Below are 24,091 nucleotides of genomic sequence, written 5' to 3' on the forward strand. Positions count from 1 at the left end.
TTATTCATATATCATTATTATATTGTCTTTTTAATAAAAATTTAGAATCCTAAATGTTGAAAAAGGCCCTTCATCTGCTTCTTTTTTTTCATGCACGGGGCTTGAATTGTACCTCATATAAAAAGAAGTGGGAGATTTTTCCCACTTCTTTTTTTTTTGTTCTGATCCCTCACTTTCCTCTTCTCTTCTTTTTTTTTTTCCTCTTTTTCTTTTTTTTTTTTTCTTTTATTAGTACTTATCATCATGAGAGAAATTATTCATGTTCAAGCAGGTAACATAGAGTGATTCATACCTTATGTCAATGTTTATAAATGGACAACTCCATTACTAACATTCCTTTTTCTTTTTCTTTTTTTTTTTTTTTTTGCTAATGTACGTGTCAAGGTCAATGTGGAAACCAGGTATGAAAAGAAAAGAAATATTATTGTATTCCCAATAACAACAACCTGTTTGTGGCGTATTTTATGTCACTTCTTTACATGATACATCTTCATGCACATACTTATTTATTTATTTATTTTTAGATCGGTCAAAGATTTTGGGAAACCATTTCTCAAGAACATGGTATCAATACTAAAGGATCTTATGATGGAGATAATGACTTACAATTAGAAAGAATCAATGTATATTATAATGAAGGCTCCACTGGAAAATATGTTCCAAGATCTATTCTTGTTGATTTGGAACCTGCTGTATTGGATACTATTCGGAGTAGTGAATATGGTGGTCTTTTCCGTCCTGACAACTATGTATCTGGTCAGTCAGGTGCTGGTAACTCTTGGGCAAGGGTAAAAAAAAAAAAAAATAATAATAAAAAAAAAAAAGAATATTTATCCTTCTTTTATAGGGATATTATACTGAAGGTGCGGAACTGGTAGAAACAGTCTTGGATGTCATTAGAAAAGAAGCCGAACATGCCGATTGTTTACAAGGATTCCAAATGTCGCATTCTCTTGGTGGTGGTACAGGCTCTGGACTGGGATCTCTCTTGTTATCCAAAATTCGTGAAGAATACCCTGATCGTATGTTGTGTTCCTATTCCGTGGTACCATCTCCAAAAGTTTCTGACACTGTAGTGGAACCTTACAATGCTGTTCTGACTGTTCATCAATTGGTTGAACATTGTGATGCCACCTTTTGTATTGACAATGAAGCTCTCTATGATATATGTTTCAGAACTTTAAAACTTACTAATCCTGGTTATGGTGATTTGAATCAATTGGTCTCTGCTGTCATGTCTGGTGTCTCTACCTCTTTACGTTTCCCTGGTCAATTGAATGCAGATCTACGAAAACTTTTTGTTAATATGGGTAAAGAAAAACGAATCAAAAATAAAAATGACATGATTGATCTTTTTTTTTTCTTTTAGTACCATTCCCACGTCTTCATTTCTTTATGGTTGGTTTTGCTCCGTTAACATCTCTGATTTCTCAACAGTACCGTAATCTTAGTGTTCCTGAATTGACTGCTCAAATGTTTGATGCCAAGAATATGATGGCTGCTTCTGACCCTAGACATGGACGTTATCTCACAGTGGCAACCATTTTCCGTGGACGTGTTTCAACAAAAGAAGTGGAAAATCAAATGCTGGCTGTGCAACAAAAGAATTCTGCCTATTTTGTCGAATGGATTCCCAGTAGCGTCAAGACCTCACTTTGTGATATTCCTCCTGTTGGTTTGAAGATGAGTGGTACCTTTATTGGAAATAGTACTGCTATTCAAGATTTGTTTAAACGTGTCAATGATCAATTCACCGTCATGTTCAAACGCAAGGCTTTCATGCATTGGTACACTGGTGAAGGCATGGATGGTAAAGTGATGAAAATAATATATATATGATTAAATTGACTCACCATTTATTTATTCTTTTTTTTTGGATAGAAATGGAATTTACTGAAAGTGAAAGCAATATGAACGATCTTGTTACGGAGTAAGTCAATAAAAAGTTCTGTTTAGATCGACATGATGCATCAAGAAAATATTGATCTATATTCTAAAAATGTTTTCTTTTTTTACACTATTAGATATCAACAATATCAAGATGCAGCTGCCGACGAAGACTATGATGATTTGGAAGATAACGAAATTGCTTTAGAACCTGAAGATGAAGCCTCTTATGAAGAATGAATAGAATAATAGTTAGTACTTGATTCCCTTTTTCTTTTTTTAGTTGATTCCCCTTTTTTTTTTCTTTTTTGATTCTTTGACATTTGATTGTTGTTTTGATAGTACTACTTCTTTTTTTGGAAAATAAAGATCATTTAACTTTTTACCCATTTGATACTCTTTAATATTTTGAAATGTCATTGGTGTATGTTAAAAATGCGCTGATCATCACTTTGATCCAAAGACCTTCTTTTGATACCCTCTTTTGATAAAGTAATAATAATTAGATGTCTGCTTTTCTTTAAGAGTGACCGAACATCTATATGCAGTACCTCTTTACATTGTATATGCTGCTTTTGGTCAAATATCCACACTCAGCATCCACTTTTTCATATCCTCAAATTACTACCACTATTATTATTATCATTGACACCAATTATAGACATCATTATCATATTTGATCGTATACAAAATATTATCAATCCTCTCGTTTATCTCGTTCGTATAAACAACAATGTTCTTCCATAAATGATATAAATTCGATTTCCGGTTTCCAAGTTTTTATTCAAAAATACACATATGTTTTATTTGCACAGCAATAACAATCACATAAACTGAAAAAATTATAATAACAAGAAGTAGTAGGAAAAAAAAAAGTAATAGTAACAATAATAATAAGAAGAGTGACTAAACTATAAAAAAAAAAAAGATCAAAAGGAAAGATAACTAAAATTCCTCCTTTTCGTATTGTAATTGAGTTGAAGAGGGTTTGGTAGCACTTTGTTGACCATACACTTCGGTTTTGACTTGATCCAAAATGGCAGTATCTTCAGCAGCAGTTTGACCACCAAATACAGCATCCATATCTTCCAAACTTCTACCTTTTGTTTCAGGAATCATAAAGAAGACAAAGAAGAAGGAAATAAAACAAAAGATGGCGAAGAAGACGTAGGTATAAAATCGAATAGAATCTAACATGATAGGAGTAATCAATCCGATGATGAAATTACACATCCTATAATTAAAAAAAAAAATGAGTCATCCATATCAAAAATTTACTTATCTTTCTTTGTTTTACCAATTTGCTGATGTACTGATGGACATGGCTTTGGAGCGAACACGTAATGGGAAGATTTCACTATTGAAATAATAAAAAAAAAAAAATACCAAATGGAATCAGAATGGTACAGCAGATGGAATAAAAATAATAATAAAAAAAAAATACTTACGAGGGGATAACCCAACCTAAAGGACCAAAGGAATAGGCAAAATTGGCAATATAGAAATAAATGAAGGCAACAGAAACCCAACCTTGAGCAATATGGTTTGGCCAATCATCTTCATAAACACCAACTATAGCAGCAACAATCACCATACAAAGAGTAAGACAGACTGAAGCAGTCAACAAGAATTTCTTTCGACCAAATTTATCCAAGTATAACACAGTGATAAAAGTACAAAGGAAGTTGATAATACCAATCACACCCTAAAATAATATGTAAATATGAGTACAGCTTTTACTAAATTTGTGGTACTTGATAATTGATACTTACAGTAGCCAATAAAGAAACAGAGTTACCAGTGAGACCAAGTGATTTCATAATCTATCAAAAAAAAAAAAAAAGAAACCGATTTGAGTTGTTATGTTTTTTTTTTTTAAAAAAAAAAAAAAAAAAAAAAGACATTGGTTTCTTACCTTAGGAGCATAATAAATGATGGCATTGATACCAGAAAATTGTTGGAAGAATTGAAGAGCACATGCAATGAAAAGACGCTTGAACATACCAGCCTTGAATAAATCGAGATAACCGTAACAACCAATCTTAAACTGATCCATAGTGGTACCATTGCTAAGATCAGGGAAACGTTGAGCTTCAACACGTTGTTCAAAGATGACGGTGACCTTGATATCACGATATTCTTCTTGCACACGAGGATGGTTAATAGGTACACGGCGCAATTTAGATAAGACTTGAAGAGCTTCATCGTCACGACCTTGAGCCATTAACCAACGAGGAGAGAAAGGGAAAAAGAAGATACCGATAACAAGAAGAAGACCAAGAGCAATTTGAATACAAAAAGGTACTCGCCATTGAGCTTCACTAGGAATGTTTTGACAACCATAATCAATCCAAAAAGAAATAAGAATACCAAAAGTAACAGCCAATTGTTGAAGTGAGACAAGAGAACCTCTTATTTCGGGAGGAGCAATTTCAGACTAAAAAAAAAAAGAAAAGTGCGGGAAGAAAAGAGTATTAATACAGACCCTGACTAAACTTTATACACATATAAATTAGACTGAAACTGATTGACAGTCCGCTATGGTTCCTTTTTTTTTTTTTTACTTGATATAAAGGTACGAGCATACTAAGACCACCAATAGATAAACCTGCTACAAATCTACCTGCCATGAGATAAGGAACAGTTTGAGCACCACCTTGCTAAAGAATAAATAATTAAGTTAGTTCATCATCAGACCTTGGAAACAGTAAATTTTCAAGACCAGATGTCAATCCATTTTTGTATCCCCATGATCACTTACGAAAGAACTACCAATTAAGAAAACGATACCATTCAAAACTATAGAGTATTTACGACCAATCTTGTCTGCAAAGTATCCAACTATAAGTGCACCAACCCAACAACCAAGAGTAAGAATAGCTACTACAAAAGCATTTTCTGTTGTACTCATATCGAATCTTGCTTTGAAAGTCTATGAAACAATATAGTGTCAGTCTTATTGAATCAACATCACAAGGAATCATCACAAGGAATCATCATAAAAAAATCGTGGCAAGGAATCATCACAAAGAATCATCACAAGGATTCATCACAAGGAATCATGATCTTTTTTTTTATGTTTCAAAATAACTTACCTCCATTTCTTGAATACCAGAGATTACTCCTTGATCGTAACCTATAGAAAGTATAAATTAATAAATGATCATGATCCTTATATGATGATTACTTACCAAACAAGACACCACCAAGAGATGCAAATAGAGCAGTAGCCAACACATAGGGATTTTCAACCATACCCTTTAAACCACTTGATCCTCGGTAATCACTAACATCTACTCTATCATCAGAAGGATAGGCATTTTCATTAGATTCCTTCATTATGTATCAATAAAAAAGAAATTAGAGTAAAAAAAAAAAAAAAAAGTAAAAATAAAAATAAAAAGAAAAAGAAAACAAAAAAAAAAAGAAAAATTTGATCTTTTTATAGTCAAGAAATGACGGATAATATGCTACACAAATATTTTTATTCTGATTTTTCCCCCCCACTTACTGAATCTTAAATTGTCTCCACAATCCCACCTTGAATGGTACGGAAACCCCATATATCATTTCCCCAGCTTTTCCCATCCAATCTTTATTGTCGGAGATGTTCCCACCTTTTTTTTAGATCATCCCAATTTATTCTCTTGAACCAACAGTATGACGTTATATAGTGTCCAGATTTCCCTTATTTTCCCAGATGATGATTTGTTTTGCCAATGATTTTCAACTTGCATACTAAAATTATTTTAACCGCTAATCAAATCATCCTATCATCATTATTCTTTTTCCACTAAAAAAAAAAAAAAAAAAAAAAATATTCTAGTGCCGCATTGGTTATCTTCCAATTAAACTATTTCAATTTTCTATCCAATTATTTGGGTGGGAAGATGGATGATGACGATAGATGATATATATGATCAAAGAACGTGGAGATGTAAAAAAAAAAAAAAAAAAAAAAAATCAGGTCCGGAAGATGGAGAGTAAAGCACTGACTTACTTTTTTTGGTATATATCGGCAAGACGGAAATGGCAAGTTGTTCGAACAAGGTAATGAATGTTTATTTCAGCTAACAATCGCCGAGAAAAAGAACAATGCAGGTGTGAAAAAAAAAAAGGAACCTTGAAATGATTGGTTGATACAAGTTAGATAAACAATAAAATAGCATGAATTAAAAAAAAAAAAGTGATCTCTTTTTCATGAATTACAAAAATGAATAATACGAGAGATGACTTTATCCAAATAGAAATCAACAGGGGTTATGGGGCAAAAAAACTGAACCAACATCCTCCGACTATGAATACACTTTATTCATACTCGAGTCTGATTGGCTGAGTGGACGAATTTTTTTAAAAAAAAAAAAATAGAAAATTTTACTACCTCTTTTTTTCTTTATCAATTTCTGAAACTTTAGGTGATATAGGGTCTACCAAAGTAATCGTTTCTTCTTCTTGTTCTTCTCCTCCTCCTCCTTCTTTTACCTATTTTACCCGACCCTTCACATTCTTTTTTTTTTATTTAATCATACCCTATTACCCACCGAAAAAATGATGGAAAACTTGTTGACCATTAACAAAACAACATATAAAGACGAAATGTTGGATTTGGATGACTTTATTCGACATCGACTTACACCTTTAGTACAAAAAGTCAAGTTTCAACTTTATCATATGGAAAGTTCCAAAAGATTACAAGACTATACTCGCAATAAAATACAACGAGCAACATGTTTATTAGAAACAATAGACGAACAATGGCGTTTGCTTCAATTAGAGAATACAACTAGTCAATATAAACAACATATTTTACAACAATTGGAACAAGCTTTCTCGGAACTATCTGAAAAATATCGGCAATTGGAACAGATACAAGGTGATTATTTCGATTATACCTTTTTGGACGATACTATGGACTCGCTCATGTCTTCTATTGAACAAATCGATACTTGTATTGGTGATACTATAGATAAGGCTTCTGAAATGCGACATAAAGTTCATGAAAAGATCAATGACTTTGCTGGTATGGCTCATGAACAAATGGATCACCTCAAAGCTGCTATTACTTATGGTGCCAAACGTTTACTTGATTATGAAGAATTACCTGTGCCCTGGCGAAATAATAAGGTAACAATAGATTATATATATATATAATCAAAGACATTGAACTAATTTTTTTTTGATATATAGTATATTCATACAGGTTATCGATTTTTATCTACACCAGCAGATTGTTTTCATTCTTGGCTTTATCTTCACAATGAATCTGGTAATATTTATACTCATTTGATTGGATTCATGGTATTCCTTGGTATTGGTATCTATGAATTATTTTATTCAAATTTGTTATCGGATGTTCCTATGTTTGATTGGATCATCATGACCATCTTCTTTTTGGCGGCTTGTAAATGTCTCATGTGCTCAACCGTATGGCATACCTTATCAGGTATCAATGATTATCATACTTTTACTAGAATGGCTTGTTTGGATTATGTTGGTATCAGTACCTTGATTTCTGCAAGTGTCTTATTATGTGAATATTATGGTTTCTATTGTAATGAATCATGGAGAAATACTTATTTGATTGGAACTGGTTCTTTAGCTCTTGTTGGTGTCACTATGCCTTTTATGACATGGTTTGATCATCCAGGTAACTAAAAAAAAAAAAAAAAAAAAAAAAAAAAAAAAAAAGAAGAATGTTAATTTTTACTTTATTCATATGAATATTGTTAGATTCTCGATGGATTCGAATTGGATTCTTTGTTGCTTTAGCTTCCTCTAGTATATTTCCAGTTGGTCATCTTATTTTTGTTTATGGTCCTGCTCCAGTTGGTTTATGGATTGCTCCTGTATTGAAATCATTAGCATGTTATGGTTTAGGTGTGATTGTTTATGGTAATCAATTTCCTGAACGGATTTGGCCTGGTAAGTTTGATCATTGGGGTCATTCTCATCAATGGTGGCATTTGTTTGTTTGCGGTGGTATCTGGTGGCATTATCTCGCTGCTGCTAGTTTTGTCTCTCAAAGACATGAATTTGGCATGTGTATCTTATAGAACTCATGATTCCCTCCATTTTGATTACTTTTTTTTATAATATATATATATTAATCTCCTCCTTATTTATTACCTTAATTATTTATCAATGATGAACCCATACCAAATAAAAAAAAAAAAAAAGAAATAATACTTCTTTTCAATTATATATAACCGTCTTTTTTATTATTATAAACTAATTTAATACTAAATATAAATCATTTTGGAGGTTGATTTTTCTGCCACAAATCACGAATATTATCAGGAAGAGGTTGCTTGTTGATAGATGCAGGTACAGGTTCTAAACAGATATGCTTCATTGGTACCTAAAATAAATATATATATAAAAAAAGCAGAATGATCAATAAAAAAATCAACCATGGATTGTATTTGTAAAAAAACTTACCACACCAGACCAAGTAGATTCACATAAAGCCAAATCTTTATAATCCGCAGGATCATCGTTTGGTTCTTTATTATTACTTTCTTTGACACTTGCCGATTCGATTTCCACCCTGATGACCTTCGTTGTCTGAAGTTCAATCTTGGTACTGTCCCTGCATTGATCCCATCGACCCTTGACCATATGATCCGTAATGATTTGTAAAGCTTCTAAACGTTCTTCAGGTTCTTCCACCAGCTCACCACGTCCAAATACCACGACCGATCGATAATTGACAGAATGATGGAAAGGAGAGAGAGCCAATACTAACCCATTCAGTTCAGTCACCGCCATTGACACTTTTTTACCTTTAGCCAAATGTTTTACCAATCGACCAGATACGTAACCATGAAGATATAAAAAATTATCTTTACGTCCATATACCATAGGAATGACCACTGGAGTTGATTCACCATCTTCATCTTCCAAACAAAAGCCAACATGTCCTAACAATCCTTCATCCAAAGCACGGTGAACACTTTCATAATCATACGATGCTCGTTCCTTGTGGCGACGTACATTGTTAATAGTTTTAGGGCCTACTTCAAAAGACATTGTTTCTATATTTCATAAATAAATAAAAAAAAAGAGTGTGGGAAAGTTGGATAAATAGTGCAAGTTAAAAAAAGAAAAAAAAAAAAAAAAAGAAGAGGGTCAAAATTACTTTATATGCTTTTTTTGGGAGAGGGGAAGCTCAAAAGGATTCAAGCGGGGATTTTTTTCCCAGGATTGACTCATTTTGAGGCCTGACCATGACAAATCCAAAGCCAATCATATTGCATATCAAACAATGGAAAGAAGTGGATATCTTGTCCGCTTTTCCGGATCAAAAGTATGCTTTTTATTCTTTCTTTATTTATATTGAAAAAAAAAAAAATTAAAGTATATATGATAAGAAAACAAAAGATTGAAAATGGAAAGTCATCTCTCATTGATGTTGTAGTACAATGAGGCTGTACAATACGGGTTCCCATAACAATTTTGATGGTTGATAGATATAATGGTAAAGCCTTGGATGATGATCCAATGGGATGGCCATAATAACGAGTTTTGATTTTTTTTTTAAAAAAAAGTATTTTTATTAATAATAAAATATACATTGAAATTGACAAAGAAAAAAGTATAAGATATGAAGGATATATATAAATTTAAAAAAACTAGTCATATAATAAATAAATAAAAAAGGTTGAAAAGCATAGAAGTTCAAATGACCAAATTTTCAAACGAACAAAATTTCAGATAGATCCATCTTCAGGGAAGAAAAAAAAATAATCTATCAAGTTTTGATAATTCACATATTGGATAATAAAAACAATGACAATAATGATAAAAAAAAAAAAGGTATATACTATTCAGTAAAAAAAAGACCAGGGAGACGCGAACCAAATTCCTTCTTCAGTCCCTCAATATTCAAGGACCCAGCTGCTCGCACCATCATTGCCTTGCTGATCTACCAATATATACATATATGTTACAGGCCATGACTATCTATTTTTTTTCTTTTTACCTTGTTGATGTATGTCTCCGGGTACAGATCTGCCAAACAGAGAATCCAAGCACCATCAGCGCCCTCCACAAGGTCGCCATAAACACTACATCACTTCACCATGTTGTTGATCGTGGTAGCGGCGGCGTCTTGGTTTTGGTGGGGTAGGTGTTCGACTATGATGGATATATAAAAGTAATTTTTTATTAGCCCTTTACATTCCTTTCCTGACCATTTTATGTATTTTTCCTTACCACAATTCTTAAGAAAAGCAGAATATGTAAGGTTGCTGATCTCTTTGAAATAGTAAAATCGTTTATAGTATACGAACATCATTGCCGCCTTGGTGATTGTCATTTCCTTTGCTTTGTTTTGGTATTCTTCGATTTTCGCTGCCATTTCAAAAAACTGTGCTACCGCTACTGTTGCTGCTGTTGTCGTTGTTGTTCTTGTTGTTGCTGACTGGCTGACGATGCTGCTGATGAAGAACTTTCTAGTTGTTCACCCATAATTTCATATTGAGGTCCACCGGTTATTATCTGGGTAAAGATATAGCCATTTTTAAATATCCCACGATAGCTGCCCTTTCTCAATGCGTTGTTGATCTTAGAGAAAAAAGATTTGGCTATTTAAATAAATAATTAAAATATAAATGAAAAAAATTAGAATTGTATTTTTTCGTTTAATATATATATATACGTTGGTATACGTACGATCAGCTTTAAGATCTTCGTAGTATTCGCTCATTATTGTTGTCAGTAAAGAAGTAGTAATATATAAAAAAAAGAGAAAGAAGAAAGGTGAGAGTAAAAAAAAAGTGAAAAAGTAAAGAAAAGAGAAAGGACGAAAAGAAAATTGTGAGAATTTCTTAGTAGTCTCCTTTGTCTGAATTCATGCAGGGCAGGAGGTAAAATTTCTAATTCCGGTCTGTTGGCCTGTTGTGGCTTGTTTCTCTAGCTTTTTTCTTAAAAAAAAAAAGTTCCTTTTTTTTTTCTCTCTTCTTCTTTCAATAAAAAAAAAAGATTCGTAGATCATGGAATATCATCCCGTAGTCACCGAACAACTCATGTAAAATACCTCATATCATTCTATTCATTACCTTTATCACTAATTAAAAACTTACCTTTTTTTTTTATGTTCTTTTTTATTATTATTTAAATTTAGTCTTGTAAGTTTTCCAAAAGTGGCAAAAGCTGACAAATACCTTTCCCTTTATTGACTTTTTTCTATGTTCTTTTTGATTTAGTGTCCAGGATGTGGTGCACCTACCCCACCCAATCAAGCCAATATGTGTGTGAATTGTATTCGAAATGAAGTGGACATTACTGAAGGTATTCCTAAGCAAGCAACCATCCATTTTTGTAAAAACTGTGAACGTTACCTCCAACCTCCTGGAATCTGGGTTACTGCGGCATTGGAGTCTCGAGAATTGCTTACGTTATGTTTGAAGAAATTGAAAGGATTAAATAAAGTACGACTTGTGGATGCAGGATTTATTTGGACAGAACCTCACAGTCGACGTATCAAGGTCAAGTTGACGATTCAAAAGGAAGTCTTCGCCAATACCATCTTGCAACAGATTTTTGAAGTAGAATATGTAGTCTCTGGTCAACAATGTGATGAATGTACTCGGCTTGCTGCTCAAAATACTTGGAAGGCTGTCGTACAAGTACGTCAAAAGGTGGAACACAAACGTACCTTTTTGTATCTAGAACAATTGATTCTTAAACACAATGCTCATAAGGATACTACCAATATCAAGGAAACAAAGGATGGTATTGATTTCTATTATGGTCAACGTGCTCATGCTATCAAGATGGTGGAATTCTTAGCTGCTGTGGTGCCCTTGAAGTAAGTTGTTGTTTTTTTTCTTTTCTTTTTTTTTTTTTTTTTTTTAGTTTGACCATGTTGTCTGATGTTCTCTATTTTTTTTTTTTTTTTTTTTTTGTTAAATCTAGGTATAAGACTAGTGAACAATTGATCTCTACTGATATTCATACAAGTACAAGCAATTACAAATTTACATACTCTGGTAAGAACATGAAAAGAATATCATAATAATGATGGTGATGTTCACTAACAAGTTCCTTTCTTTTTAATATATAGTTGAAATTGTACCTATTTGTCGTGATGATTTAGTTGTATTACCGAAAAAGTTAGCTAACAGTATGGGTGGAGGCAATCAATTACTCTTATGTTCTCGCATTAGTAATGCTGTTCATTTGATCGATAACAATACACTCAACACATGCGAAGTACCTCACAACATCTATTGGCGATCACCATTTTTACCTTTGGCAAGTTCTAAGGCTTTGATTGAATATTATGTATTGGATGTGGAACCTTTGGGACCAGTGCGTGGCAAGAATGTGTTGGCAGATATCCATGTAGCGCGTGCATCTGATTTTGGACGAAATGATGATGAATATATTGCTCGATCTCATTTGGGTGCCATCTTGAATCCTGGTGACACAGTGTTAGGGTATGATTTATCTCGTTCCAATTTCAACAATGAAGAATTTGACAAATTGGATCGTTCATCATTACCGGATGTGGTGCTCGTTCGTAAATCCTATCCTATTCGCCGCAAGAAAAACAAACAACGTCAATGGAAAATCAAACAATTGGGCAAGGAAGTGGATGAAATGTTACCTCGCAAACAAGATCAAGCTCGAATTGAACATGATATGGAAATGTTTATGCGTGATATTGAAGAAGATCCTGAATTCCGAGCTACTGTCAATATTTTCAAATCTCAAGCCAATAACAATATTCAAAACAATGATATGATGACTGATGGTGAAGAAGAAGAAGAAGACTTCCCTGATATCTCTTTGGAAGAAATGTTGGATGAAATGCAAATCAATATGGATGATCCTGATCATATTGGTGATGATGATGATGAAATGATGATGTAGTCCATTATATATATCTTTATTTTTCATTTTATTTTTATTCATTTAGTCATGTATCATATTTATTATTTATCATCATTCTCTTCTTTTTTTTTTTTTTGTACTATTTTATTGTTGTTGTTTTGATTACACGTTTTACTTGAATTAAAAAAAAAAAATCCAGACCATTATCATTGATACTTTTTATATATACATGTTTCGTTCGGCTTCACTCCGATCCCTCTTTTTTTTTTTTTTTTTTCCTTGCAAATACTCGGAGGAGCCGAGCCCCATGATCATTGAATCACGAGTTTTATACTTTATTTATTTTATTTTACATTTCTTTTCTCACATGATAGAATTTTTCCCTTTTCTTTCCCTCTCTTTTTTTTTTTTTTTTTTTTTTTGTTTATTCAGTTTTGTATAATAGATAATGACTCAACATACACCTAATAGTCTTCCTTTACCTCCTCCAGCTCCGAGTGAACTTGAAGTCAGTTCTCATCACTATGGCAATCCTCCAACCCCACCAGGTCCTAACAAGTTACTTTTCAGTCGGTTCAATACTTCTCCGTCAAGTCCTTATCAAGCTTTACCTCAACCTTCTCCACCCACTCGTCATCTCAGTAGTAGTCGTAGCAATTCCACTATAGAAGAAGAATTGGATGCCGATGGAGAACTCAGTATTGATAAGTAATAAAAAAAAAAATTTCACTACAAATTATGTATTTAAATTTTTATTTAGAATGAATCGATTATTTGAAAAGAAACGAAAACGACGGGAATCACATAATGTAGTAGAACGACGACGAAGAGATAATATCAACGCACGGATCGATGAATTAAGTAGTCTATTACCACAACCTCAACAACGACAAAAATTGAATCGAGGAGTGATTTTACTCAATTCCGTCAATCATATTCGACAACTTCATCAACAGGTATCAGAACAACAACATCGTATACTTGAATTGGAAGCCTTATTACGTGCCAATGGGATCAAGGAATCAAATAATACTTACACATCGGATACAAACCCATCACAACCTCCATCCTCTTGGTAATTCTCATACCTATTCTATATCCTCCTGATCCTGCTTGTGTATTTTTTTTTTTTTTACTTTAGTTTTTGACATTTATTTTACTTTATCACCTTCTTTTATTAAAAATAAAAATACAAAAATAAATGAATATCCTATTATTTCTATTCTACTGGGATGGATCCTTCACTAATATATTCATCGATTATCGTCGTTGACATTTTCATCAGATGTAACTTGTCTAAATGTACTACGCCCAAATCAAGATCTCCATGTGATTTCAATATGGGTTGAGCATCAAATGTAGGTCGTTCTTCTTCTTGTCCATCCTCTGACTTCTTTGGCTTGGTCTTGATCAGTGTAACATGGATCTAAAAAAAAAAAGAATTAATGGATTTTGATTCAGTCATGTCGTCCCCTTTTCTTTTTTTTTTTTTTTTCCCATTCTTTACCTTCAATGGCCTATTTTCTTTTTGCATATATCCAGCATCCAGCATTTTGTTCCTAATAGTATCTATTAAAAGAAAACAAAATATCAATCAACCTAAACCCTTTCTTTTTTTTTTTTTTGGAAAAAGTGAACACAGAAAAAAAAAAATGATAGATACCGTACCACAAAGTTTGTCCAATATCTTGTTCTTTGTTTCATCTTGTACTTGAATATATAGTACCTGCGTTTTCTCTAATGAAAAAAAAAAAAATGAATAAGATGACATGACATGATCCTGTATAAAAACTTTTAGTTTAAACTTACGTGGATTGTCTTGCATGATAGCTAATCGCCTGAGTCGAACGGAAAGAACTTTTTCTTGATCCATAAAATCACGTACCACATTCACGATTTCGTCCTTCAAAAATTGTAAAGTATTTTCAACATCAGAAGGACTAAGTAATTTGAAGACACCAAGAGTGATATGTAGCTTGCCAGATGGTATTAACATATCTTTGTCCAAACCACGGCTATGGAAAGTGGATGCTGAAATAGCTTTGTAAAAATCTTCCAATTTTCTTGTTGTATAGGTGGACAAGGTTGGTAAAGATAAAAAGTGAGTTGGTTTCGCACGTTCAAATGCCTATGCATAGAAGGTTTTGTTATTATTATCATTATTATTATTATGTATAATTTACCTGTTGAATAAAAGCATCAATGACCTTGATGGCTTGATCCACCTTGTCTTGAGTTCCTTTGACCATGACAGAGTCCTTTCCATTCATAATATCAATTCTTGTCCCCGTTTCCAGTTTCAACCGTTTGAGTGTACTTCCACCTTTACCTATCAAAAGACCATGATATGTTCGATGCACCGAATGATAATGCGTGACAATTTCTTCGGTGTATATGGTTGTAGTTGTATCGATAGAGTCTGTGTCATAGGAAGGTACAGGTGCTAAAGGAAGAAAAGTCAAGTATCAGATAAACAATACTAATAAACTCGACAACTTACGACGTTCCACTGTAGATCGTGATGCTAACAATGACGCTGAAGGAATCCTGTATGTTCGTTCTTGGACTTTGACAAGACTAATGCCATCCATACAAGGTTTATAGTTACTGGAACTTGCTGACATTATAATAGTATAGTATTGATAAAAAAGAAAAGGAAAAAAAAGGAAAAAGCTGCGACAATTAGAAAAAGACAAAAGCGGGTTCTCAAATCCAATCCTTTTCAAGAAAAAAAAAAAAAAAAAAAAAAGGTCAACCTACTTGTTTTTCTTTCTTTTTTCTTTTATTCACCAGTTTTTTCCTACCTACTTTGAACAGGAATATCATGTCCGATCTATCAAACCAAAAATGCAAATCACCTGGTTGTGGTCAACCTGCCAAGTTACAATGCCCAACTTGCTTGAAACTCAAGATTGATGGATCCTTCTTCTGTTCACAAGACTGCTTCAAGAAAAACTGGGTAAGGAACTCACTTGAATAGTTATACATGGAAGAAATATACACTAGACTCACTTTTTTTTTTTTTTTTTTTTTTTTTTTTACTTGTCTATTCTTGGCTGTACTGATAGACTACTCATAAGGCTGTACACAAGGCTAAATTGGAAAGTATGTTCAAAAAAAAAAAAAAAAGATCAGATCAATAAACCATTCTTTTTTCTTTCACTTTACTCTTTCATTCATTTTTTTTCTTATTATTATTATTGTCATATTTTATATTAGGTCAACCTCATAATCCTTTTCCCAATTACTCTTACACCGGTGATCTCCGTGCAGTTTACCCCTTGTCAGCTACTAGACAAGTACCTGAAGGAATTCAACGACGTAAGTTTTTTAAAAATAAAGTTTCATAGTCCATGTGTCACAACAAGTAATCCTTCTTCTTTTGTTTGATGTTGTATAGCTGATTATGCGGAAACCAGCATTCCTGTTTCTGAAGAAAGAGCTCGAGGAGATGCTATTAAGGTTTTATCTCCCAAGGAAATTGAAGGTATGCGTGCAGTATGTAAAATAGCTCGTGAAGTATTAGATATTGGTGCTGCTGCTATTCGACCTGGAATTACTACGGATGAAATTGGTAAGTTTGGATTAACTTTTTTTTTCTTTTTGTTATTGATGACTGATTCCTACCATATTTCTTTATCTATTTATATAGATCGCATTATTCATGAAGCTACTATTGAACGAGGTGCCTACCCATCACCTTTGAACTATTATAAATTCCCCAAATCTGTATGCACGTAAGTCAAAAAAAAAAAAAAAAAGGATTGATCATCACTTTAACACTTTTATGGATAAATGATGTTAGATCCGTGAACGAAGTGATTTGTCATGGTATTCCTGATCAACGTCCTTTGAAAGATGGTGATATTGTCAACTTGGATGTGACCTGTTATTATGGTGGATTCCATGGTGATTTGAATGAAACCTACTTGGTTGGAAATGTAGATGAAAAAGGTCGACTTTTGGTGAAAACAGCCCGAGAATGCTTAGAAAAGGCTATTGCGTTAGGTAAAATAAATAAATATAAACAAACAAATGAAATCTTATCTTTCTTTTTTTTTCATATAGTGAAACCTGGTGTTCGTTATCGTGATTTTGGCAAGGTGATAGAAGATCATGCAAAGAAGAATGGATTCTCTGTGGTTCGTACTTTTTGTGGACATGGTATTAATCAACTTTTCCATTGTGCTCCTAATGTGCCACATTATGCTAGTAAGTGATCAACATTTCTTTTCCATCCTATTCGTTTCCTTTATTTATTGTTTTCTTACTATGATGTATATTTAAATAGATAACAAAGCCGTTGGTATTATGAAACCTGGTCATGTCTTTACAATTGAACCTATGATTTGTGAAGGCACATGGAGGGATCAATTATGGTAAAAACAATAGTTGAAAATAAAAAAAGAGATTCTACTTTATTATTATTATTAACTCATCTTAATTTGATTTTGATACTTTAGGCCTGATAACTGGACAGCAGTGACTATGGATGGAAAACGATCTGCACAATTTGAACATACAATGTTGGTGACTGAAACTGGTGTGGAAATCTTGACATAGAACAATAGTGGTGGGATAGTTCATGTAGATTAGTAGATATATACAGTATATAATAAACGTACAAAATAATAAAAAAAAAAAGCTGAAGAAATAACTTTTATCATTTTTTTATCATCATCATCGTTATTTTTTTTTATTGACTTGAAATACATATATATATATATATTCATGTTTGTGTTTAGGTATTTGTTGCACGGACTGGAGGAATAATTCCAGCTCAAGAGTGAAGGAAGGAACGAAATGGAAAATCAAATCATACTGTATATACATAATGAAAAAACAAAAAAGAAAAAAAAAAAAAAAGAGAGAGAGAGAGAATTATATAGAAACAAAAGGCGATAGACCAAATATATATACATATATTGTATTCATAAATATAGAGAAATCATCATCATCATCATCATCATTAATATTGTTGATCAAACCCCTATTTGCATTTGGGGCAACGCCATCTGTGCTAAAGGTAACCCATATTGATTATCTTCATACAAAGAATCTTTATCAGTCTGATCATCCAATTTCAAATCATCATCATCATTGGCATCATTATTATCTTCAATAGGTGCGGATGGTCCTACAAAATAGGTTACCGTCTTCATAAACAAAAGAAAGAATACAATAGCGTGAAGTGACATTGAACCAGCAAAACACGCATATATACGCAATGAAATTAAAAAAAAAAAAAAAAAAAAAAAAAAAGTGGAGAAAAGAAGATCCAAAACAAAAACCAGGAACCAATGGATTCTTTATATTGGGTAGGGTTGTTCACATGTCATACCACTTGCAACTGTCTCATGGTTCCCTGCCCCTTCTTTTTTTATTTAAACTCTATCTTCCGAAGGATGATGATTTTGTTGTTGTTGTTGTTATTATTATTTTTTCATAAGATCAAAATAATGAGAGATATTAGGTCACATGTAAAAATGACGTACTTTTATTTGAATAACAATAAACATATCTATACTAAAAGATGTTCAACCTAATATAAAACAAAGTCAAATGAGTTTTCGTCTTAATACCATTACTTTTTTTTTTTTCTCTCTCCTCATTTGATTGAATTACCTCGGTCCAATTAATAATATCCATCTTGTTTGTTGTTATTTTTGTCTATTCATTAATGTTGCATCATACCGTCTATCCATTGGTCCCTATAAGAAAAAAAAAAAAAAAAAAGGAATGCATTCAAAGAAATTCATCATGAATCCAACAGATGACTGACATATAGCAAAAAAAAAAAAAAAAAAAAAAAAAAGTAATTGGAATAATACTAATAATAGTAATAAAAAAAAGGAAGTTTGTAGAATAAAAAATATAACTAGTTGATATATTCAAACTAAAAGAAATGAATGTGTAAAAAGAAAATAAAGAATTTGGATGTAAATAAAGGAGAAAGAGTTACATTGATGTTTATTAAAAATAATAAATAATGTATGGATACATATAATGCCAAATTGTAATAAGCATTTGTGTATAATATATTGAATACGATGGAAAAAAAAAAAAAAAAAAAAAAAAAAAAAAAAAAAAGAAAGAAAGAAAGAAAAAAAAAGAGAGAAAGAAAGAAGAAAGAAGAAAGAGGAAAAACAAGCTCCCCTCCCGCAAAAAAATACATGCATTAAATTTTAGTCTTAAACAAAAAGAAAACGTGTAACCTTTACTCGACGCTGATTGGCTGAAATTAGCGTGAGATTGATAATGTAATAAATGATTTTTTAAGAAAAAATCTCAGATAGTATAGTGGTAAGTATCCCCGCCTGTCACGCGGGAGACCGGGGTTCAATTCCCCGTCTGAGAGCTTCTTTTTTTGCATTTTAACTTCCTTAAATTTGACCAATCATCATCGAGTATTCTGCTCGTGGTACAACTGATAATCATTAGCTTTTTTTTTTTTTTTTTTTTTTTTTAGCCCTTGATGTTTCGTGTAAGGTTATATATTTTGATTTACTTGACTGTAAATTGATTAATGATGATGATGATGTAGAGTGAGCACCAGTTTTACTTTTAGTAAATAAAATGGATGATCTCTTATCAACTAACTTTTTGAATCTCGGTAGACTAGATTTGGTAGTCGATTTTGTATAATAAAATAAAGACTATTGATGATTGATATTTCTTCTCCCTTTTTTTTTTTTTTAATTGACGAGAACAGAAAACATATACTGTATGTATAAAAAAAAAAAAGAAGGAAATCTTTTTTTTTTTTTTATATCTAACTGTCGCAATTGCTGTAGTAAGATATATATACACTATTATCACACATCCTAATATGACCGTAAATTTTTTAAATTTGAATTACTTGGTTGTAAACCGATGTTAATGATGATGATGATGATATATAGTAAAATTTGACAGCTATTTTAAGGTTGTAATATGTGGATGATTGTTTGTTAAATATGATTAATGTCGTATCAGCGTAATTCATAACCATACCCATAAAATAAAAAAAAAGAATGCATTCACAAATAAAAAATAAAAAATACATCAGAAGATGGAATCAATTATAATAACATGTAATAAAGTAGTAGGAATAAAAATAAAAGTTTTATTAAATAAAAGTATGACTACTATAGATCACTAATTGATATACTATAATTAAAGTTGTTATAAAAGAAAAGAAAGAAATAAAAGAAAATAGAAAATTACCACACTTCTAAAATGTAAAAAAATAAAAATACGGACTTTAAAAATCATTATGCTCCATGGTCCATAATCACTACCAAAGGAAAGATACATATCAATGTATAAACACTCCAAGGCAAATATCATGATTAAATCATTACCATATGATGATAACATCACATCAATGATAAATAAGGATAAACAAAAAACAAAATTTGATCACCAATCTTAAATATAGTATGATGATATTAGTATTACGTACATCACTCACCACGTACTTATATAAAACAAAACTTTTTGTATAGATTTTGTGTCTTCTTTTAACTATTTTTTTAAAATAAAAAGAAATTTCACTGACTTCCTTGTCTTTTTTTTTTTTTTTTTTTTTTTTTTTTAGTACACATTTTATACCCATTTCATAATTAATATTTGATCATTATCAAAAAGTAAAATTCATATGTATGTAAAAAAAAAAAAAAAAAATAGAGATCAACTGGATGGTTGATGAGAAAATCGAAAATTAAGGAACTAAAAGACAGTGATTATTATAAAGTATAATCTTTGATATTATTATCACTCATGTCTCTTCTTCGGTATAAGACGCGAGAATAATTGACCAAAAAAGGTAATTGTTACCTTTGAAAACATCAGATTTATAATAAAACGTTTTCTGACTGATGATGATGATGATTTAATTCATACAAGAAAAGATCTTAAATTAAGCCCCAAAAATAAAAAAGAGAAAAGAAAAGAAATGAAATGAAAAGAAAAAGGATTATTTTAGAAAAGACAAGTGTTAATTGTTTTCTTGAAAGTACATATCATGCCAATTAGGATAATTACGATACTGATATTCCATTTTTAATTTATTCTATAAATTGAAAAAAAAATTTAAATTGTTATTAAGATAAATAAAAGAGAATAAGTTCATCTATGTTTAATCCAAATTTGGTGCAATGATCATCGTTTTTGACTAAGTTACAAAATTATAAGAATGTCATGCTGCAATGCAAAGACAATGAATGATTCGAATTTTTGATGAATAATCCAACGAGAAATCAATGAAATTACCAAAAGAAAAAAAAAAAAGGAAAATGACTGGATGAATAAACCAAAGGGACAGGATTACAACTACTAAAAAAATCTTAGCCATTCATTTCCAGTGACCGGAGAGTGAAACGTTCAGTCTAGATGATATTTCTTTTTCTTTTTCTTTTTTCTGTTTCCTTTGCCATTTCTTTCCTGTTCTGATTCCTAAATACAGGTCCTTTTTTTTTTATTACTATGTTGAGATCATTCTTTCAAAGACGCAACCTTCATTCATTAAACAAAATATGCACAGTACCACTCACATTAGGGTATCGTCGACAATACATCAATCTACCCATGATATACAGTCTCCAACGACAACGATATGGTACCAATCTCTTTGTCAACCATAGAAAATTCCACGTATCAACTAGTTGTTTAGAAAGAGCAAAACAAGAAGAAGAAGAACCTGAAGCACAAGTATTGAATCCTAAACACCAGTTATTGATTGGATTCACTTGTAAGGTATGTGAAGTACGGTCACATCATGTCATGTCAAAACAAGCATATACAAAAGGGGTTGTATTGATCCAGTGTCCAGAATGTAAGAATCGTCATTTGATCGCAGACAATCTTGGATGGTTTAAGGATACGAAGACCAACGTAGAAGATCTTGTCAAGGAAAAAGGTGAAGCCATACGCAAAATAGTGGTGGATAATCAAGGTAAACGATTACCAGTAGAACATTTGATGGAATGGGTACCGGATATCACAGCAGAAGAAGAACAAAAAGTGGAAGAAGCAAAGATCAAGGCCAAGTCAAAATTGGATAAGGAAAAAGAAGAATAGATTTATTATTTTGGATATAGTTTAGATATTTAGAATTATAGACATTTTTTTTTTTTCATTTTGAAATAAAAATGATCATGATGACAAATGATGATAGTGATGTTTCTCTAGGGGTCACTCAGTTGATCGATCGAAATATGCGGGGGGGGGAGGAGGTTTGTTGGCCAACCGATCCTCTTAAAAAAGTCACGCATGAATTCGAAACAATTTTCTTTTTCTTTTTTTTTTTTTCTTTTTTTTTTTTTTTTTTTTCTTTCTTCTTTCTTTCCTCTCTTATTATATTTCCAGTAAATACAAAGAAATGGTCGGTCATTCTGGAAAAAGAAGAACACATCACCCAAATATGGAGCAAGAAGAAGAAGAAGGATCTTCTTGGGTGGAATTATTGGATCAGTCCATCGATGATTTAAATGTAAAACGACAAACGTAAGTATATACCCCTTTCGTTAGAATTTAACCTAATTTTTTTTTTTTTTGATTGATACTTAGCACTCGTGAAAAGGCTTTGGAAAGAATGAAATCAATATTAAGACAACATAATGCGACGGTACCTTTAGCGTCACGGACAGAAGAACTTGTTGAAACTCTTATACAACGTATAGACAATGGTGAAAGTCCGAGTGAAATACTTTTGGCTACTGAAATCTTGGGACTTGCCTTTATCAATCATAGTGATGGTTTCTCTCATTCTGATCAAGAATTGTTATACCAAGATGCTTCCAGAGCACTTCGACACAAAGCCAAGAAAACAAAAAGTAACAAAATCAAAGCTCAAGTAATATAATGAATATCATACTATATACGAATGTTTATCCCTCTTATCAATTTTTTTTTTTTTTTTTTTGAATAGTGCTACGAAACCTTGGCTCTCCTTACCTATTTAATATCTTCACAAATTGATGCTCAGATGATCCGGCACGAGATGTATAATATTATTGCTGCAAATGGCGAAGTAGAGGAAGAAATCAGTGGTCATGTTGATCAAGATGATGATCAGGATGAAGATAATGATACTTTGATGACTGCTGTTACTCATGCCTATGGACTCATGTTTATTATATCATTTTGTCAAGGACCGGTTAATCCTGATATCATTCAAGAAGAAATGGACAAGTAAGTTAAAAAAAAAAAGGGGGGAGAGGATGATAAGTTGAATAGAAGGGAAGAAATATTGATGAATTAAAAATATATATTATAGGATGCTTGGTGAATTAGAACTTTTGATGGATTTTCCTGGTAAACTTCAATCCGCAGCTGGGCAAACAGTGGCATTGATGTTTGAAACCTTACAGATTCTCACTGATCAGGTAAAAATGAATGTTAGAATAGTAATCGGTATATCATCAGGAGCAATAAACTGATAAGATTATGATTAGGGAGAAGATCAAGAACAAAATGAACTCAATGAATTAATACATACACTTCGAACGTTATCAATGGATCAAGATGATGATGAATATATATTTCAAGATATTCTAAATACTGTAGAAGATGGAGGTCAACCTTATCACGAAGTGGATATTAACGGAAAATCATTTATACTGGATCGATGGTGTAAGTCTTAACAATAGGGTGGGGAAATAATTGATAAGGATTTACTAATTTGGGTTTTTTTTTTTTTTTTTTTTTTGGTATTTTTAGCAAAGATTATACCGTTGTATGCATTCCAAAGATGTTTAGGTAATGGTTTGGATCAATATTATAAGGTAAGTTACTTTATGAGAATATTAGTTTTATTATATTTTTTTTAATACTTTTATTTTTACATAGTCAAATGATGTTATCTGGAAGCTCTTTGGAAAGGAAGATGAAGAACGATCGGATTCAGAATCATCAGTTGAAGAACCAAGTTTGGCATCGACGATCAAATATGCTACCAATATTAGTAGGTTCGACAAACACATGGTGTATCAAGAATCCAAGAAATCGAGAACAAAACGAATAGGTGCGGCTAGATCAGGAAAAGATCGTTCATAAAACAAAAAAAAAATCTTTAGTTTAGATATTGTAGTTTATATAGATTACACTTCAACACATTATTTAGTATTAGATTTTTTTTTTTTTTTTTGGATTATGAAAATAAATCTCTCTTTTTTTTTTTTTATGTAGAATAGATAAGGGGCGTTTTTTTTTTTTTTATTATTTTAGAATAGTTAATTTTTTTTTTTTTTGTAGCCAGCCAACAGACTCGAAAGTGATCATGTGCTTTAAAGCAAAATGATTTATCGACCAATAGGGAAATAGATATACTCCATGCTGTCAATCTTTTTTTATTTTTATTTTTATTTTTATAGAAACCCATATA

At 31.8% G+C, this 24,091-nt stretch overlaps 11 protein-coding genes and 1 non-coding gene across 12 annotated transcripts; 8 read left to right on the forward strand and 4 right to left on the reverse strand.

Moving 5' to 3' along the window:
- Positions 1-188: 188 nt before the first annotated feature.
- BX664DRAFT_334929 (tubulin beta-1 chain) lies at positions 189-2,356 on the forward strand. The gene is made up of 7 exons (XM_051545800.1): positions 189-271; positions 385-401; positions 525-788; positions 848-1,310; positions 1,370-1,810; positions 1,882-1,930; positions 2,025-2,356. Exons 1-7 carry the CDS (start codon positions 244-246, stop codon positions 2,125-2,127), a joined length of 1,365 nt encoding a protein of 454 aa, XP_051398768.1. The 5' UTR covers positions 189-243; the 3' UTR covers positions 2,128-2,356.
- A 296-nt stretch (positions 2,357-2,652) lies between these two features.
- BX664DRAFT_298502 (general substrate transporter) lies at positions 2,653-5,283 on the reverse strand. The gene is made up of 9 exons (XM_051542277.1): positions 5,079-5,283; positions 4,983-5,023; positions 4,649-4,819; positions 4,452-4,547; positions 3,803-4,324; positions 3,660-3,710; positions 3,336-3,592; positions 3,185-3,244; positions 2,653-3,121 (listed from the first exon to the last, which is right to left on the reverse strand). The coding sequence occupies exons 1-9, from the start codon at positions 5,224-5,226 to the stop codon at positions 2,833-2,835; spliced, it is 1,635 nt and encodes a 544-aa protein (XP_051398769.1). The 5' UTR covers positions 5,227-5,283; the 3' UTR covers positions 2,653-2,832.
- A 931-nt stretch (positions 5,284-6,214) lies between these two features.
- Positions 6,215-8,048, forward strand: BX664DRAFT_359666 (hemolysin-III related-domain-containing protein). Its single transcript, XM_051548106.1, has 3 exons — positions 6,215-7,011; positions 7,075-7,534; positions 7,618-8,048. The coding sequence occupies exons 1-3, from the start codon at positions 6,436-6,438 to the stop codon at positions 7,938-7,940; spliced, it is 1,359 nt and encodes a 452-aa protein (XP_051398770.1). The 5' UTR covers positions 6,215-6,435; the 3' UTR covers positions 7,941-8,048.
- Positions 8,049-8,073: 25 nt separating this feature from the next.
- BX664DRAFT_334937 (uncharacterized protein) lies at positions 8,074-8,954 on the reverse strand. Its single transcript, XM_051545801.1, has one exon. The coding sequence runs from the start codon at positions 8,914-8,916 to the stop codon at positions 8,293-8,295; it is 624 nt and encodes a 207-aa protein (XP_051398771.1). The 5' UTR covers positions 8,917-8,954; the 3' UTR covers positions 8,074-8,292.
- A 755-nt stretch (positions 8,955-9,709) lies between these two features.
- BX664DRAFT_315330 (uncharacterized protein) lies at positions 9,710-10,594 on the reverse strand (the record flags this gene model as incomplete). The annotated part of the gene is made up of 4 exons (XM_051542681.1): positions 9,710-9,811; positions 9,869-9,953; positions 10,271-10,472; positions 10,561-10,594. The coding sequence occupies 4 exons, from the start codon at positions 10,592-10,594 to the stop codon at positions 9,710-9,712; spliced, it is 423 nt and encodes a 140-aa protein (XP_051398772.1).
- Positions 10,595-10,858: 264 nt separating this feature from the next.
- Positions 10,859-12,862, forward strand: BX664DRAFT_298511 (NMD3 family-domain-containing protein). The gene is made up of 4 exons (XM_051542278.1): positions 10,859-10,915; positions 11,090-11,698; positions 11,806-11,879; positions 11,954-12,862. Exons 2-4 carry the CDS (start codon positions 11,136-11,138, stop codon positions 12,763-12,765), a joined length of 1,449 nt encoding a protein of 482 aa, XP_051398773.1. The 5' UTR covers positions 10,859-10,915; positions 11,090-11,135; the 3' UTR covers positions 12,766-12,862.
- A 312-nt stretch (positions 12,863-13,174) lies between these two features.
- On the forward strand, positions 13,175-13,805 carry BX664DRAFT_350535 (uncharacterized protein; the record flags this gene model as incomplete). Its single annotated transcript, XM_051547630.1, has 2 exons — positions 13,175-13,434; positions 13,487-13,805. The coding sequence occupies 2 exons, from the start codon at positions 13,175-13,177 to the stop codon at positions 13,803-13,805; spliced, it is 579 nt and encodes a 192-aa protein (XP_051398774.1).
- Positions 13,806-13,875: 70 nt separating this feature from the next.
- On the reverse strand, positions 13,876-15,399 carry BX664DRAFT_150904 (AKAP7 2'5' RNA ligase-like domain-containing protein). The gene is made up of 6 exons (XM_051539894.1): positions 15,227-15,399; positions 14,910-15,169; positions 14,536-14,854; positions 14,395-14,463; positions 14,234-14,295; positions 13,876-14,152 (listed from the first exon to the last, which is right to left on the reverse strand). The coding sequence occupies exons 1-6, from the start codon at positions 15,348-15,350 to the stop codon at positions 13,946-13,948; spliced, it is 1,041 nt and encodes a 346-aa protein (XP_051398775.1). The 5' UTR covers positions 15,351-15,399; the 3' UTR covers positions 13,876-13,945.
- A 99-nt stretch (positions 15,400-15,498) lies between these two features.
- Positions 15,499-17,409, forward strand: BX664DRAFT_334946 (methionine aminopeptidase 1). Its single transcript, XM_051545802.1, has 9 exons — positions 15,499-15,685; positions 15,795-15,831; positions 15,946-16,047; positions 16,127-16,300; positions 16,379-16,463; positions 16,532-16,734; positions 16,795-16,938; positions 17,018-17,105; positions 17,190-17,409. Exons 1-9 carry the CDS (start codon positions 15,551-15,553, stop codon positions 17,287-17,289), a joined length of 1,068 nt encoding a protein of 355 aa, XP_051398776.1. The 5' UTR covers positions 15,499-15,550; the 3' UTR covers positions 17,290-17,409.
- Positions 17,410-19,012: 1,603 nt separating this feature from the next.
- BX664DRAFT_t83 lies at positions 19,013-19,084 on the forward strand. Its single transcript has one exon. It is a non-coding gene; the product is annotated as a tRNA-Asp (tRNA).
- A 2,058-nt stretch (positions 19,085-21,142) lies between these two features.
- Positions 21,143-21,874, forward strand: BX664DRAFT_334948 (DNL zinc finger-domain-containing protein). Its single transcript, XM_051545803.1, has one exon. It carries the CDS (start codon positions 21,193-21,195, stop codon positions 21,784-21,786), a length of 594 nt encoding a protein of 197 aa, XP_051398777.1. The 5' UTR covers positions 21,143-21,192; the 3' UTR covers positions 21,787-21,874.
- Positions 21,875-22,045: 171 nt separating this feature from the next.
- Positions 22,046-23,850, forward strand: BX664DRAFT_150981 (uncharacterized protein). Its single transcript, XM_051539895.1, has 7 exons — positions 22,046-22,198; positions 22,276-22,561; positions 22,637-22,899; positions 22,985-23,093; positions 23,163-23,340; positions 23,433-23,492; positions 23,557-23,850. Exons 2-6 carry the CDS (start codon positions 22,301-22,303, stop codon positions 23,468-23,470), a joined length of 849 nt encoding a protein of 282 aa, XP_051398778.1. The 5' UTR covers positions 22,046-22,198; positions 22,276-22,300; the 3' UTR covers positions 23,471-23,492; positions 23,557-23,850.
- The last annotated feature ends 241 nt before the right edge of the window (positions 23,851-24,091 follow it).

This window comes from Halteromyces radiatus, assembly GCF_025201355.1.
Source record: "Halteromyces radiatus strain CBS 162.75 chromosome Unknown BX664scaffold_5, whole genome shotgun sequence".
NCBI lineage: Eukaryota > Fungi > Mucoromycota > Mucoromycetes > Mucorales > Cunninghamellaceae > Halteromyces > Halteromyces radiatus.

Bases quoted from the DNA above. Each gene is read 5' to 3' on its own strand.
- BX664DRAFT_334937 (XM_051545801.1), bottom strand. From the start codon at position 8,916: ATGTCTTTTGAAGTAGGCCCTAAAACTATTAACAATGTACGTCGCCAC.
- BX664DRAFT_359666 (XM_051548106.1), top strand. From the start codon at position 6,436: ATGATGGAAAACTTGTTGACCATTAACAAAACAACATATAAAGACGAA. The intron at 7,012-7,074 runs GTAACAATAGAT...TTTGATATATAG, and splicing joins TGCCCTGGCGAAATAATAAG to TATATTCATACAGGTTATCG. The intron at 7,535-7,617 runs GTAACTAAAAAA...GAATATTGTTAG, and splicing joins GACATGGTTTGATCATCCAG to ATTCTCGATGGATTCGAATT.
- BX664DRAFT_150904 (XM_051539894.1), bottom strand. From the start codon at position 15,350: ATGTCAGCAAGTTCCAGTAACTATAAACCTTGTATGGATGGCATTAGT. The intron at 15,170-15,226 runs GTAAGTTGTCGA...TTCTTCCTTTAG, and splicing joins ACGATCTACAGTGGAACGTC to CACCTGTACCTTCCTATGAC. The intron at 14,296-14,394 runs GTACGGTATCTA...TTCTTTTAATAG, and splicing joins GATATTGGACAAACTTTGTG to ATACTATTAGGAACAAAATG.
- BX664DRAFT_334946 (XM_051545802.1), top strand. From the start codon at position 15,551: ATGTCCGATCTATCAAACCAAAAATGCAAATCACCTGGTTGTGGTCAA. The intron at 16,464-16,531 runs GTAAGTCAAAAA...AAATGATGTTAG, and splicing joins TTCCCCAAATCTGTATGCAC to ATCCGTGAACGAAGTGATTT. The intron at 16,939-17,017 runs GTAAGTGATCAA...ATATTTAAATAG, and splicing joins TAATGTGCCACATTATGCTA to ATAACAAAGCCGTTGGTATT.
- BX664DRAFT_298511 (XM_051542278.1), top strand. From the start codon at position 11,136: ATGTGTGTGAATTGTATTCGAAATGAAGTGGACATTACTGAAGGTATT. The intron at 11,699-11,805 runs GTAAGTTGTTGT...TGTTAAATCTAG, and splicing joins GCTGCTGTGGTGCCCTTGAA to GTATAAGACTAGTGAACAAT. The intron at 11,880-11,953 runs GTAAGAACATGA...TTTAATATATAG, and splicing joins TTACAAATTTACATACTCTG to TTGAAATTGTACCTATTTGT.
- BX664DRAFT_298502 (XM_051542277.1), bottom strand. From the start codon at position 5,226: ATGAAGGAATCTAATGAAAATGCCTATCCTTCTGATGATAGAGTAGAT. The intron at 5,024-5,078 runs GTAAGTAATCAT...TACTTTCTATAG, and splicing joins TCTTGGTGGTGTCTTGTTTG to GTTACGATCAAGGAGTAATC. The intron at 3,711-3,802 runs GTAAGAAACCAA...TTTTTTTGATAG, and splicing joins TCATTTATTATGCTCCTAAG to ATTATGAAATCACTTGGTCT.
- BX664DRAFT_334929 (XM_051545800.1), top strand. From the start codon at position 244: ATGAGAGAAATTATTCATGTTCAAGCAG. The intron at 1,311-1,369 runs GTAAAGAAAAAC...TTTTTCTTTTAG, and splicing joins AAAACTTTTTGTTAATATGG to TACCATTCCCACGTCTTCAT. The intron at 1,931-2,024 runs GTAAGTCAATAA...TTACACTATTAG, and splicing joins ATGAACGATCTTGTTACGGA to ATATCAACAATATCAAGATG.
- BX664DRAFT_334948 (XM_051545803.1), top strand. From the start codon at position 21,193: ATGTTGAGATCATTCTTTCAAAGACGCAACCTTCATTCATTAAACAAA.
- BX664DRAFT_150981 (XM_051539895.1), top strand. From the start codon at position 22,301: ATGAAATCAATATTAAGACAACATAATGCGACGGTACCTTTAGCGTCA. The intron at 22,562-22,636 runs GTAATATAATGA...TTTTTTGAATAG, and splicing joins GTAACAAAATCAAAGCTCAA to TGCTACGAAACCTTGGCTCT. The intron at 22,900-22,984 runs GTAAGTTAAAAA...TATATATTATAG, and splicing joins ATTCAAGAAGAAATGGACAA to GATGCTTGGTGAATTAGAAC.